The sequence below is a fragment of the Zalophus californianus genome, chromosome 5, assembly GCF_009762305.2.
Source record: "Zalophus californianus isolate mZalCal1 chromosome 5, mZalCal1.pri.v2, whole genome shotgun sequence".
NCBI classification, from domain to species: Eukaryota; Metazoa; Chordata; class Mammalia; order Carnivora; family Otariidae; genus Zalophus; species Zalophus californianus.
In genome coordinates this window covers 430,933-445,554 of record NC_045599.1, presented here as the reverse complement: position 1 = coordinate 445,554, position 14,622 = coordinate 430,933, and the positions used below count along the sequence as shown (strand labels likewise).

The window sequence follows — 14,622 nt, the reverse complement described above, 5'->3', positions numbered from 1 at the left end:
GAACATCTGGGCAGACCCCGCTTGGTAGGGGTCTCGTCGGGACGCAGTCAGTCGGGGTGGGAGCCCTGAGGGGTGGCTGGGGAGGGCCTGGTACCCACTGAGGCGGTGGATAGGGGAGGGAGGAAGGGGTTGGGGCCCCACAGGTCTGGCAGGGGACACAGCGTGTGAGGGGTAGAGCCCCAGGCTCCACCTGGGTGAAGCTGTTCTCTTGAGGTCCACCTCCCAGGTTGGAGGGGGGCTGCTGCCTGTGTCCCGGGCTCTCCGGCCCTTCTCCCTCCTTCAAGCCCCAGGCAGAGGGCAATGGGGGCAGGGCGCTCTGCCTACTGGGAGGCCCTGAATGCACTCAGGGTTCCGAAATCCATGGCCACGAGCCCAGAACGCCTGGGCGCCCCCTCCAGCTGGGAGAGGCAGGAGGGACCCTCCCGGAGCCTCCAGAGGGAGCACGGCCCTGGGACACCTCAACCGCAGGCTCCTGGCCTCCAGACCCGGGAGAGGACAAAGCCTGCTGCCCTCAGCCCCCGCACTGGGGGTGACTGGTACAGCTGGCCCCCGCCCCGGCCGCAGGCCCCGTCCCAGGGCTGCACCAGCCTCAGGAGCACCTGCCAGGATGCACGGACTCTCTCGAGGACCCACGCATGTCAAAGCCAGGGCGCCTGGACAGCAAGCAGAGTGGGGGCCACAGGCGCCAGGTCCCTAGCAAGCCCCAAGTGAAGCTGACAGCCCGTCCCTCCCTGTGCCCATGGTCCTCTGCCACCCGACACCCCCCCCCACACACACTCATTGCAGTTCCCAGACCTCAGCACTCCAGCCCCCAGAGCCCCTCAGCTCCGCCCCGGCTCCTGCCCCAGGACCTTTGCACTGGCTGCCCGCCTCCAGGTGAGCTCCCTGCCTCCCTTCGTGGGCCTGTGCCCTCCGCCTCCTGCCTGTCTCTGCCCCTAACTCCGCTCTCTTCCACTGCACACGACACATCGGATGCATTTATTTGTTTTACTGCTTGCCTCCTGCTGACAGGCACACTATAGACGCTCGCTAAGCGCTTGTCCGTCGTCCTAGGGCAGATGACCGGAGAGCAGGGCGGGTCTCCAGAGCAGCCGGCAGGCTCAGAGAGGGGCCCGCGCAGACCAGACAACGCCTCTGGCCCCGGGGGCCGGCTGGGCGGAAGGCAGGCGGGGCTCCCTGTCAGGGGGCTGGCTAAGGCAAGCCCGGGCCCTTCAGAGCCAGATGCAGGCGGCAGCGGTCAGGCGGGGGCGCTCCTGCCCAGGCCACTGCCGCCCCGTTCGGGCTGGGAACTCTCCACGCTTTAATTAAAACCCGCCCCTCCGCCTGACCCCACTCTGCCACCACATTCTCCACTTAATTGGGGCCCTTCAGAGCGGCCGAGGTTAATTAAAAAGCCCAGCTGAAGGCATCATGGTGTCTGGGCATCTGCGGCAGCGCCTGCCTGCGCGCACCCCGCCCCGTGCCCCGGAGGTCTGTCCCCCTCGCCTGTCGCCCCACCTGGGCCCCTGGGTCCACCTCCTCACAGCTCAGCCCTCCAAGGGGGTGACTATTGCTCAGAGACCCCGAGTTTCTGACCCCAGCAAGAGGGCAGGGCTGCTGGGGGCACCGGCCGGCCTGTGCCAGCTCACGACTCCAGCCCAGGGGTCTAGACACTGCCTCTGGCTCCCAGGCCATGACGGGCTGGCCTGTCTTCTCAGGCCCCAGCCCTCCCCCTGTGGGCTCAGCTATGCACTGAGCCTGGGGAGCCCCTTTCCCAGGAGGCTCTTGGCTTCCCCAGTGTGTTCAGGGGAAGGATGCGGGCAGTGGGGAGACGGGGGGCTCTGAGGCCCGCCAGGGGAGAAGCCAGTGACATGGGCATCTGGGAGCCGAACCTTCAAAGGCCTGGCTGCAGAGAGGGAGACTACAGGCCGGCCAAGAAAGGCCAAGTCCCCGACAAAAGCTAGCCTTGTTAGGCCACTGGCGGGGGGACAGAAGGTCAGAGCATCATGCCGCTGCCCGCAGGATGGCCGCCTGCTTGCGTGCCTGCACCCCCAGAGCCTGGGCCTCCAGGCAACGTGCAGGGTCCAGGCCCGGAGGCCCCAGCGGCGCTGGGCTGGGCCTGGGGGAGCCCAAGTGGGCATCCAGGATATGTTAGGAGTCCTAGTGCGGCTGGAGAGAAATTGCCCCTCATTAACTGAGTGAGAAAAATCTAGAAAGAACACCTCAGTGAAACAGATGCAGAGCTGGAGGCCACAGCCGTGCTGAGGTCTTGTGGGGGCTGCCGCCAGACGGCAGGGGGGGTCCTGCGGGTTTCCTGAGCCCAGGCGTGGCCCCACTCCCTCAACCCAGGGGCCTGCTCAGGGCCCCCGAACCGCCGTGGGAGGGGACACGGGGAGTCAACACGTCCCTTCTCCTTCTGAGGATGCAGGCACCTCCCCTGTGGGCCTGGGCCGGGCTCAGCTCACCGTCGAGGGTCGGGCCCGGGGAGCGGCTTGCCCTAGAGTTGGGAACAAAATGCAGCTCCTTCGGCCCAGCTGTGACGGGCTGCATGACGGCAGAGGCAGGGGCGGGTCTGAGCCTCCAGTGAGTACGTCCAGGCCCGAGGCCTCCCAGCTGCGCTCTGTGCAGCGCCCCCAGTATGCCCCCGTGCGTGGCACCTGCGTCCCTCCACCACGCCTGTTACCCTCACGGCTGTCTGCAGCTGGGCTGCATCCCCATGGCTCAGAGGGGAAGCTGAGGCCTGGGTGGGCTGAGCTCTCTGCTAGCGGAGGTCACACTCCCCGCCGGTCCAAGCTGCTTGCCCGCTTCCCTAACCCCACCCCACTCCAGGACTAGTGGGCAAGCAAGTGCTGAAAGAACTGTGGGCCCCTCTCCAAGCAGCACTCTGCTGGGGCAGGGGGCTGGTCAGGGCCCAGGCACCTGCTACGGCCTGTGCGGGGGTGTCTGGGAGCCTGGGCGGGCTCCCCATCCCTACCCTGCAGGATGTAGACTGACCCCCCATCCTGCCCCAGACCTACCCCTGACCTCGGACCTCAGGCTGACCCTAACCCTGCCCTCCCCGGGGGCTCCCGGGCCTGGAGCCGCCTGCCCTGGACACGGCCCTTTGCTGGTGGGCTCCTAGGGCAGGAGGGACCCAGCGCATGGCCCGTCCTTAGTTTGCTGTTGACTCTGAGGCTGGGACGAGGCCTGTTTCCCTGTTGGCAGCCCAGCTGCTGTTCTGAGACCAGGGCATCCTTCCTCAGGACCACCGCCCGGGGATGCTGATGGGGGAGCCACACGTTGCCAGTCCCCAGGCAAGGCGGTGTCCCTCTGAAAGGCTCCGGGGGCCTTACTGTGGTCCATTCCGCCTGGCTTGCCTGGGGCTGGGGAGTGTGGACGTGCTGGGACAGGCCGGGCAGGGGGCTCGGCAGCGGAGGCATCCCTTCCCCACCCCACGCACGCACATGCACACGTGCAGAGCTGTCCCACAGCCCAGGGGCCTCACGTGGGCCCCTCCCAGGTAGGAGTGAGGTGGGAGCCACCAAGCCACGGCCCCCGTGGCTGCAGGGTTGGAGGCAAGAGTGAAGGAAGGCATGGGGGGGCCGCACTGCAGGCGGGACCCAAGGCCGTGACTTACGGGCTCAGCTTTCTTTAGGACTCGGCCGAGGGCTGCTGGTGTCATGCCCTGCCTGGGGTCAGTTTCTCCACCATGGGTCCGAGGACCCCCTTCAGCTCAGAGGGGGCTAGACTGCAGCAGCCGCAGGCTGAGACACGAGCTCCACCCTGTGGGCACTGGGGAGCTATGGGACGCTCTTGAGCACAGGAGGGGCTAGCTCTGGGCTGTGTGACCAGGAAGGCTGCCTGGCCCACGTCCTCGGGTCCGGAGGTTCTGGCCCAGGCCTGGGAATTAAAAGGACACCCAGGGCAGAGTGGTTTAGGGGGCTGCAGGTCTCAGGCGGCCTTACCCACTCCCTGCCTTGCCTGTCTGCAGGTTGTGCGTGGGCCTGCCCGCCTCCGTGCCCGGTTGTCAGGCGAGGGACAGACAGGAGCAGAGGTGCCGTCCCTTGCAGGCCTCGGATTCCACTATTCACCTCTTTCCTGTCTTCCCTGGTGCCAATGGCTGCTGGGCAGGGCAGGGCCGTGTGTGTGTGGAGAGTGGGGCTTGGAGGAGGCTGAACGGGGTGGAGGCCTGGCCTGGGAGGCGACAGGACCTGGGGCTGGAAGCAGAGCAGCCCTGGGGGAGCTGGAGGGTCAGGGCAAGACTTCCGAGCTCCTCTTTGGAGGTGCCGCTCCATTGTGGAAGTCTCGCCTCCTCCTAGAAGCCCCCCAGGGTTACCGGCGATGTGCCAAGTGTCAGGACCTCCAAGCACCCAGGGATGCAGCTGGCAGGAGGCATGCCAGCCGCCCGCTTGGATGGGCTGCAGGGAGCAGGGCCGCCTCCTCCTTTAGAGTGGGGGAGCAAGGCACCGCCAGAGCTGGGCCTCCCTGGGGCGGGGGGGGGGCATGCCGTCCCCACCAGCCAGTGCCTCCCTCCAGCCGGCGTGTTTGGGTGGACGAGTCCTGGCCCTCGCACCGTAAACACCAATTTGCAGGGCCCTGAGAGGCAAATGACTGTTTACTCTGTGCTCCAGAGACTCAAATAAAAAAGGGAGAGAGAGGGAGACGTGATCGAGGTGCTGGCCTAGAGCTAAACGTCAATTAGCACCTCCTGTTCTAGCTGCCAGGCGGGCGGTGGCGGCTCCCCGGCGGGGGCCCTCCCAGGGCTGCCCCGGTGCCCTGGCCGCCCCGCCTGGTCCTGGTGCTGCCGGGACGGACGCTCAGGGGCCTGGAACAGGAAGCCGGAGCCATAGAAACCGCGGCCCACGGTCACCTCCTCCTGGAAGGCCTCCCAGGTGACCCAGAAAGCAGGGAAGGGGCCAGCACCGCTCAGCCCTCCAGGGCCAAGGTCACCAGGCGAGGTGAGGGGCAGGGCAGGTAGGAGTGTCATCTGTCATCTGCTCCCCATCCCCCCACCTTGGGGGGGAGAGGGAGGAAGGAAATGGGGTGGCCTCGCCTTCATAAACTGACACTGGGGAGAGCGGCCTCGCCCAGCGCGCCTCAGTTTACCCCTTGCTGCCTGTGAACACAGGGCTGGGATGGGAGGGACACCATCCCGTGCCCCCCCAGCCATGGACAGTGCCCTCGGAGGTCAGGTGCAGTCCACACTGAGCGTACCCGGTCAGGGGACAGCACCCTGGGTGGGCAGAGGCCACGGAGCTTGCAGAGAGGAAAGTGCTGACCGTCAGGCCGAGACCTCACATTGCCCTGTCCTTGGGGTGGCATGAGGGTTTCATGAAGGGAAATGGGGTTTCAGTAGTGAGACAGATGGCAAGAGGGCTGAGCAGGTCAGGGAGGACCTCGGGCTTGGGGTGGGGGGGAAGGTGTAGGGGAGGGCAGAGGGAGTGGGGCCACTCCAGGCCAACCGGCCAGACCCTAAAATGGACTGTTTTTCATTCCAGACCCCAAGGCAGAGCCCTGTCCCCAGACAAAACCTCAGGGCAGGGCCGTGCCCCCCAGACCAGACCCCAGGGCAGGGCCAGGGTCCCCAGACCAGACCCCAGGGCAGGGCCAGGGTCCCCTGTCCAGACCCCAGGACAGAATCATGATACCTAGTCCAGACCCCAGGGCAGAGCTGTGCTTCCCAGACCAGACCCCAGGGCAGGGTCACGATCCCCCATCCAGACCCCAGGGCAGAGCTGTGCTTCCCAGACCAGACCCCAGGGCAGGGTCACGATCCCCTGTCCAGACCCCAGGGCAGGGTCACGGTCCCCAGACCAGACCCCAGGGCAGGGTCACGATCCCCCATCCAGACCCCAGGGCAGAGCTGTGCTTCCCAGACTAGATCCCAGGGCAGGGTCACGATCCCCAGACCAGACCCTAGGGCAGGGTCACGATCCCCCATCCAGACCCCAGGGCAGAGCTGTGCTTCCCAGACCAGACCCCAGGGCAGAGCTGTGCTTCCCAGACCAGACCCCAGGGCAGAGCTGTGCTTCCCAGACCAGACCCCAGGGCAGGGTCACGATCCCCAGACCAGACCCCAGGGCAGGGTCATGATCCCCACACCAGACCCCAGGAGAGGGTGATGATCCGGAGACCAGACCCCAGGGCAGGGCCATGCCCCCCAGGCAAGGGGCAAAGACCCAGCCAGTAGGGCCCCGAAGCTCATCCAGCCCAGGTTCTGATGCCGGGCCGGGGGTCATCACCATGCAGGGCCTGGGGACAGGGCATGTGGGTTGGGGGGTGGGCTTAGCCCTTGGTGCCAGGCTTGGGGACCCAGAGCTGGCCCGGCAGCTGCTGCCCTGGGGGGCCCAGCCCTGGGAGGTCCTGGGCCAGCACAGGATGAGGAGCTGGCTGGAACGTCCCTGAAGGGGGGAGACCGAGGCCCCAGGACCCAGAAAGTGGGAGTCTGGGGGCAGGAGAGCCGGTGGGACTCAGAGGAGGGGTCCGGCCACACCCCTTCCAGGACTTCAAAGCTGCTGGCCTGGGCGTGTGAGATCTGCAGGGGGCTGAGCCAAGGGGGGCCTGGTGGGGTGAGGCCCCACGACCTCCGGGCCTTTAATATGGTTATTCCTCTCCTGTCTCAACTACCTGCGAACAGGCCCACCAGGCCCATTTCCTCCCCCTCCAGGGCAGCGGGAGGGGCTGTAAACTCCCTGGAGAGGCGGAGGGGCCAGGCCAGGCTGCCCTGCTCTGCCTTCTGAGTGGGGGGCTGGGACGGGCTGCAGAGGGGGCTCTGGAGGGAATATCCTGTGGCACCAAAAGCCGGGAGCAGAGAGGCCCTGGGGAGACCCCACTCTTGCACTGGGGGGAGACTGAGACCGGCCAGCTGAGTTGAGGGTTTTGGCCCCTCATTCACTCAGGCTCTTTCCAGCCCCCCTGGCCCATATGCCAGGCCTGCCCGTGGCCCCACCCTGGCCCCGTTCTGGTGGGGTTCTGCCTCCGTCGGTCCTGTAGCCACGGAGAGCTGAGACCATCGCCACAGTGGTCTTGCTCCCAAGCGCCCAGGGGCCCTCATGCCCAGCACCCAGAAGCCAGAGCCTGACATGCTGTGTGTCCTCAGGCCAGCACCTGGCCCTCTCTGGGCCCCTGGGGGACAGAGCCTGGATGCTGGGGGTTTGCAGCCCTGTGACACAGAGGTATGGGGGCCAGGCGTGCTGAACCCACCTCTGGTGGACCCCCCAGGGTGACCCATCTGCTCCCCTTGCAGGCTCTGCCCCTGCGTCCTCCCTCATGACCTCCCACCCCACCCACCTCTCCAACCCTTTCATCTGTGGAGCCCCCAGCACCTGGTTCTCAGCAGGTGCCAATTAGGGTGGCTCCTGCCTGGGCCCTGACTCAGACTTGCTATAGGCTGTGCTGTGTGCTGTGGACCGAGCCCGGTGGTGGCTGGAGTAGGGCGCCTGTCACCCCTACCTCCAGGGCCTGAGCCTGTGCAGCGTGTCTGGTCCAGCTTTGCAGCCCAGGATGGCCTGAGGGCTGCGTTCCGAGCTCCCCAACCAGACTCACCCCCTGGAGGAGATTGGCTGCCCACGCTCCTGCCTTGGCCTTGGCTCTGTGCACTTAATCACAGGCTCCTTCTTTATAGCGCATCTGCCCACAGCCCACCTGGTTTAGCTGACCCCCGGGGGCCCCAGCCGGGAATCCCCAGGGGTCAGCTACAGCACCAGAGCAGGGGGTGACCCAGCCTGGAATGGGCCTGGTGGGAGAGCAACCAGCAAGAGGCCATGGCCTTGTGGGGGGGGGATGTGGGAGAGTCAGCCATGACTTGGGGTGTGCTGGGAGGGGTACCCTTCCTGCCCTGGGTCTGCGCCCCCTTGTCCGGGACCCCCGTCCTGCCCGGGGTCCGCGCCCCCTTGTCCGGGACCCCCGTCCTGCCCTGGGTCTGCGCCCCCTTGTCCGGGACCCCCGTCCTGCCCTGGGTCTGCGCTCCCCGTCCAGGCCCCCCGTCCAGGCAGCTGCGGCTTTCCTGTCCGCAGAGGGTGATTCTTCCTCCCTGTGCTCCTAGCCCATCCCCAGCCCACAGGGCCCTGACGCCCACTGCTGAGGGGCCGCACCGGGCTTCTCTCCCTGCCGAGGCCTCCTCCTGCCGGTCCCTGGCCCCCTCCCTTCCAGCAAATGGCCCCTGCAGGGTGGGGGCTGGACCTTCAGCTGTCAGCTTCCTGGTTATCTCCCTCCCATCCCCCATGTACCCTAGCCTGTGTCCCCACCCCTGACTCCTCAGCTTCTTCCCTCCCTGTAGGTTGGTCTGGCTGGATGTCAGGGGCACAGAGGAAAGGCAGAGAGGACAGGGACCCCGCACCTGTCTTGGAGGGGTGAAGGTGTGGCCTTGGCGGCCTCAGTTTCCAGAGGCTCCACTCGACCCTGTACGCCCCACATACCCCGAGTTAGGGTGGACATGGGCGCTAGCCATGGAGGGGCCATGGGAGGCTCCAGCCAGCAGGATGCCCTGCCCCCAAAGGCAGGGCCAGCCCATCCCCAGCCCGAGGTCCTGAGCACGGTGCTGGGATGCAGCCCACCCTAGGCTTAGAGGCTGCCGACCCTGCCAAGCCTTGCACACTGGAGTGATGTGCTGCCACAGAGGGGAGGCCAGGCAACCAGGGTCGCCTCTGGCCCCTGGCCTGAGGGGGACAAGAACAGGTAGGAGCCCCTGGGAGATCTTGGCCTTGTGCGGTGGCGCTCCACCAGCAAGGGTCGTCCCCGTGGCCTTCATGCTGGATTCCCCCCACATGCGCCGTGACTTCTAGGTTGGCTTGGCCGGAGGCAGGAGGAGAAAAGCACCCTGATTTCCTGGCCCTGTCTGGGCTGGTGAGCCTTCGGTTGAGGGGGTGTGTCTTGCCTCCCAGCCAGGCCAGACTCTTGGAAAGCCCTGTGCTGGGCCACGATGGGGACCCCATCTCTTTCCTTTGGTGACCCTCCCTCTCCCCCTGGACTTCCAGCCCCTGGAGGCCCCAGCAGAGGCCCCGGGGGCCCTCTCGTCTTGGCCTGTGGACCTCTTCCCTCCCAGAGGGCCACCACCAATCCAGCCCCTGCGCCTTACCAACCCACTGCCAAAAATCCAGTATAATGCAGTCTCGTGTCATGGTTTCTTCTTTTTGTTTCTTTTTTGTTTGTTTGTTCTTTACTTTCCCCTAATTGTTTGAAACTCACAAGCTATAACTAAAATAATTTCTTTCCTAGAAAGAAAAGGAAAACAACAACAGCACATTGTTGGTCTAGCTCCAGTGTATGGTGGATATAGCAGCATTGGAAATAAAATTAAAACCACAAACACAAAAATCAAGGCAGAGGGAGGTCACGTCCCCAGAGGCGTGCAGGTCATCGTGCCACACCGTGCCCTCCCCCTGCCTGGGTGTGGGCCCTCGGGGCCAGGGGCTGGGGGACATTTCACAGTGGCAGAGGCTGGGCGAGGAGAGGTCTCCGCATGGCAGCAGCCGGTGGGAAGTCCCTGTGGGCACTGGCCCGGGTCCTGCAGCAACCTCGTGTTCCACGGCGGGGTGGACGAGTCAGGCGGAGACGAGGAGCCGCCAGCCAGAGGCTCCAGGATGCACAGAGCGCGCAGCCGCCGGGCCTGGGGTCAGTCCTGGCCATGGGGGCTGGCAGGGAGGCCAGCCCTCTGGGGGTTGTGGGGCCTCCGCCCGCGGCGGTGGGGACTCCCCCTCCCCAAGCCTCCCCAACAAAACCACCCAGATCAAAGGGAGCCTCCGGGGCAGGGTATGGTGCTGGGCAGGGCCCGGGCGGCAGCTCAGGCCAGTTGCTTGGGCAGCCTTGGGGTCTGAGCCCCCTTCCCGCCTTCCCCTTGGGAGGGACTGTGGCCCAGAGGGGGACAGGCTGGGGCAGGGACTGGAGGAGACTCTGCTCCTCTCCTGTGGATGGGAGATGAGGCCAGGGAGGAGGGCAGGCCAGGGGCCAGCAGAGGTCCCTGCTGGTCAAGCCAAGCGTGGCGCCTGGCTGGGGCCTGGGCGACAGTAGGACTGGTCCCTGGGAAGATGGCCCAGGGGGTCTGAGGCCCAGGGCAGAGCCAGTCCTCAGGGTCCGGGCCCCTCTGCTGCTGGGCTCCACGTCCTCTCCCCAGGCAGAACTGGTTCCTGGGGTTCGGCAGGGTGAGGACCGGCTGTGCGGTAGCGTTCCGCGTTGGGGCTCTGGCAGATGCCAGGCTGAGGGAGGGGGGTGCCCCCAGGCCTCCAGGCCCCTGAACTGTTCCGGAGCACCGGACTTGGCGGCTGGACCGCAGGGCCCAGGGGAAGGGGTGGGAGGAGATGCCAGCCCGCGGGGTCTCCACGGCCAGTTCCCCCACGACCTGCGCTCCACACAGGCCAAGCGGGGTAGGGGGGGCCCTTACAGATGGGCTGCGGGGAGGAGGACGGCAGCAGGGAGCCCCGCCCCCAGGGAGCCCCGCCTTCTCCCCACCCGGAAGCCCCACCCACGGAACCCCGCCCATCCAGGGAGGAACCCCATCCAGGGGTCCCCGTCCTGGAGCCCCGCCCCGTGCAGGGAGCCCCGCCCCCGCCTTTCTAGGGAGAAGTCCCGCCCCATCCAGGAGGCCCACTCGGAGGCCCGCCCCCAGAGAGGAGCCCCGCCCCATTCAGGCAGGAAATCAGCGCTTGTCGGGCGGACTCCGCCCCCATCTGGGAGCCCCAGTTGGGGCCCCGCCCCCGTCGGGAAGAGCCCCGCCCCCATCCGGAAGCCCCACTTGGGGGCCCGCCCCTGCCGGGAATAGCCCCGCCCCCGTCCTGGGAGGAGCCCCGCCCCCGTCCAGAGAGGAGCCCCGCCCCCGTCCAGGGAGGAGCCCCGCCCCCGTCCAGGGAGGAGCCCCGCCCCCGTCCTGGGAGGAGCCCCGCCCCCGTCCTGGGAGGAGCCCCGCCCCCGTCCAGAGAGGAGCCCCGCCCCCGTCCAGGGAGGAGCCCCGGCCCCGCCCCCGTCCAGGGAGGGGCCCCGGCCCCGTCCTGGGAGGGGCCCCGCCCCGCCCCCGTCCAGGGAGGAGCCCCGGCCCCGTCCTGGGAGGAGCCCCGGCCCCGACCTGGGAGGAGCCCCCGCCCCGCCCCCGTCCAGGGAGGAGCCCCGCCCCGCCCCCGTCCAGGGAGGAGCCCCGGCCCGGCCCGCGGCCGCTGGCGCTACTTGCAGGTGTGCACGTCGTAGACGCGCGCGCACTCTTGACAGCTCACGTAGCAGCACCAGTGGAAGACGCAGTGGCACTTCTCGCGGCGCCGCTCGGTGCGCGCGTTGTGGCCGCGGCCACAGCACAGCAGGTCGCAGCCGTCGATGCCGTGCGAACTCACGTTGCACGTGCGGTCGCGGGTGCCGAACGAGCCGGTCTCGGCGTTGGGCTCGCAGAAATTGGGCGAGGCCTCGTAGTACACCAGGTCGCGCTCCGTGGGCACCTTGAAGTAGGTGTAGCGCGGCCGCAGGGTCTCCACCCAGCCGCGCGACTCGCGGTGCTTCTCCACCACCATCTCCGAGGCGCTGTCGTACTTGTCCTTGAGCAAGTCACCGATGGCGCGGAAGTCGGGCTGCGACCACCAGCACGTCTTCACCTCGCAGCTGCCCGACAGCCCGTGGCACTTGCACTTGAGATGCATGTGGCTGGCGATGGCCTGCAGGAGCGCGCCGAGGGGCGTCAGGGCGGGCCCTAAGCACCCCCCTCCCCGGTTCGGTTCGTCTGCGCGGGGGTCCGTCTTCCCCCCCCCACCCCGGGGCGTGCTCCTTGCCTGCGGCCCCCCGCCCCATGAGCTCCTGGCAAGCCCAACGCAACCTGTCTCCTCCATAGAGGCCCTTCTCCGGGTTCCCGGCGCCGCCTCTTCGGTGCGGGGCAGGTGCCTGTGCAGGTCCGCGCCCTGGCAGACCCAAGATCCCTGGAGAGCAGGGCTGGGAGCCTCACCTCTCTCCAGGCTGGGTCAATTTCTACAGCCTTTACGACTGAGTGAGGGAAGGAAGGCACAGTAACAGTAACTGACGGTCTGGTCGGGGCATGCGGGAGAGAGGACATGATGCTGACCTGGAGAGCCTAAGACGCAGCCCAGAGGACATGTACGTGGCGGCAAGTCTGGGGGCTGACCTGAGCGCACGTAATGGGGGTGGCTTGAGCAGAGCACCTTTAGGGCCCAGGAATCTGGGTTTATGGGGCTGTAAGGGAATTCCAAGAGGAGGGAGGGAGTGTGGGGGGACAAGGCTGGGGGACTTTGGGGGACTTTGGGGTCCTGAAGGCCAACAGCCACAGGGCCTGGCTGAGGAATGGGTTTTTTCCCTTCCCTCTTTGAGGGAAGGGATGGGGTTGGGGGCGAAGGGGCGTGTGACTCAATCCGACTGTCTATGGTGGACACCTACCACCACGAGCCCTGGAGATGTGGCTGGTCCAAAGTGCACTGTGCTGAATGCTGGCTCTCACAGAGTCCCCAGACTTCATGCAAGAAGAGGGTGTAAACTATCTCCTTCACTAGTTTAGGACTGATGGTGACCATTATTGCAATGATAACATGTTGGGTGACATATCTACCTTAATAACACTTAATGGTAAAACCAATGTCACCTGTTTCCTTTTTAAATGTGGCTACAAGAACATTTTCAGCTACCGACGCGAGTCCCATTACACCCCTATTGGTCAGTGTGAGGTGGGCTCTGTGTCCGGATGCTGCGTCTTCTACACTTCCCTCTCACACTCGCCCTTTCCCGGGGTATCAGTAATGACTGCATCCCTCCCCCCAGTTAATCTCCATGTTCTTCTCTTTCCCAGAGGAGAGACCTCTTCAGTGTCTTTCGGTTTACTTTTATCAGAGTTATATCTGCATATACTTTAGAGTCCGAGAGTTCCTGAGACTCACTCCCACACCCACACAGCACCTTCCTGACCAGCCAAGGCAACACCTGTGCCTCTTCAATCTCTAACAGAATGTTTGTCTTACTGCTTCTTGAGTGTTGGGGGCTCCAGCAATGTCTCCCCTCTCACCACGGAGGGTGGGAAATCAGCTTTTTATCATCACCCCACCACTGCAATACACACCTGCCCAGCGCCCTCCACCCTAAAAACTGAAGCATAATCCGGTCAGATCAATATTCAGCACTGGCCGTATTGGAACTATGTTAAATGTCATACCCAGCCGAGCCCTGTGATAGGATATGGTTCCTTTTCCTTTCCTATAAAACTTTGTTGTTGCTATTTTTAGTGTACTTATTACAGATTCAGACTCAAACTTTCCCTGAATTGTCTAAATATCCTATGTGAGATGTTCAAACACACCTCGTATTCTAAGATTTCAGCTTCTTGGAGATATCTTTTTCAGAGGGTGTCTGGTAGATTTCGTGAAATGTGCCTGCCCAAAATCATATCTTCTCTACTTAGAAAGTGGACAAGATGGTTTAGCTGGGTATAAAATGCTTGGTTTAGAATCTTATTTCCTTTCAGAACTCTGATAGCACCTCTCCATTTTTATTCCAGCTCCCATTGTTCTTCTTGGGAACTCTGATGCCATTGTGATTCCTGATCCTTTGCATGAAACCCACCGCGTGGAGGGCTCCTCTGTGTCCTAGGCTGTGAATTTCATGGTGATAGGTCTTGATATGGGTCTCCTCTCTCATGTGCTAGAGTCACTTTCTGGGTCTGTTTGGTCTGAAACTTGTGATCCTCAGTCCTGGGAACCCTCCTGCCTTCTTTGCGATTCCTCTTCTTCAAGTTCATCATTGTCTCTCTTGGACAGACCCTCCAGGTTCTCCATTCTTTTCCTATTTTCCATCTCTTTGTCTTTTTTCTTCTACTTTGTAGAAGGGTGTCTCAAGTATCTGCCAACCTTTGTGCTGGGAGTTTGGTTTCTGCTATTCTACTTTTAGTATCTAGCAGCTTTTTCCCCCTCTCTGAATGTTCTTTTAATTTAACATCCTATTCCCCTTTTATGGAAAGAGTACTTTATCTCTATGGGGATAGTGGCAGATTTTTTTTTTTTCCTTTAACTGTTTTCAATCATTTAAAAAATTTTTTAAGTAATCTCTACACCCAATGTGGGGCTCAAACTCATGACCCTCAGTCACGCACTCTACCAACTGAGCCAGCCAGGTGCCTGGAATAGCGGTAGTTTTTGAAGTTTTCATCTCTCTTTACAATGTCTCTCTCCCACCAGTTTTGTTTTTGTTTGTTTTGGTCTTCACCTTTGTGGTTGTGAGAGGCCTTCCTCAGATGACCTGTGATCCCTTGGCTGTCTGCTCATATTTAAAAGGAGGACACTACACATCGTGTTGGAAGCTCATGTGCTTGGCGGGGGCTTACCGGCATGGGCCCTTGCTATACAGTGACCTGGCTCCATTATTTCATGGGGGAACCCCAGTCAGTATGTTTGAGTCTCTTCTTGGGTTGATCCAATCCCCAGGGGAGAATCTTCCATTCTCCTGCCTGGAGGCTCATCAAGATTCACTGTGGGATACAGAGACTAGGAAGAGAAAGGCATGTGTACATGGAGACTCCTTTCACTTGGGAAGCCTCACCTTCACCCAGACTGTCCTTGACACACTGTGTCCCTCAGTCCAGACACACTGTGCTTTGCCCTTCCTGGAGAACACACCTCCTGACTTCTGCCATGGTAAAGGGGTGGGGGTGGGGCTTTGCCTGGATGGAAGGGGTTGGACAGAAGACCTGGTGGGTTA

General features: G+C 63.7%; 1 protein-coding gene across 1 annotated transcript in view; it reads right to left on the bottom strand.

The window, feature by feature from the left end:
• Positions 1-11,108: 11,108 nt before the first annotated feature.
• WNT3A (Wnt family member 3A) overlaps positions 11,109-14,622 on the bottom strand; it is a 42,284-nt gene continuing 38,770 nt past the window's right edge. Inside the window, exon 4 of the mRNA XM_027624394.2 lies at positions 11,109-11,588. Coding sequence (XP_027480195.1) covers positions 11,109-11,588 — 480 coding nt within the window. The remainder of the gene's footprint in view (positions 11,589-14,622) is intronic.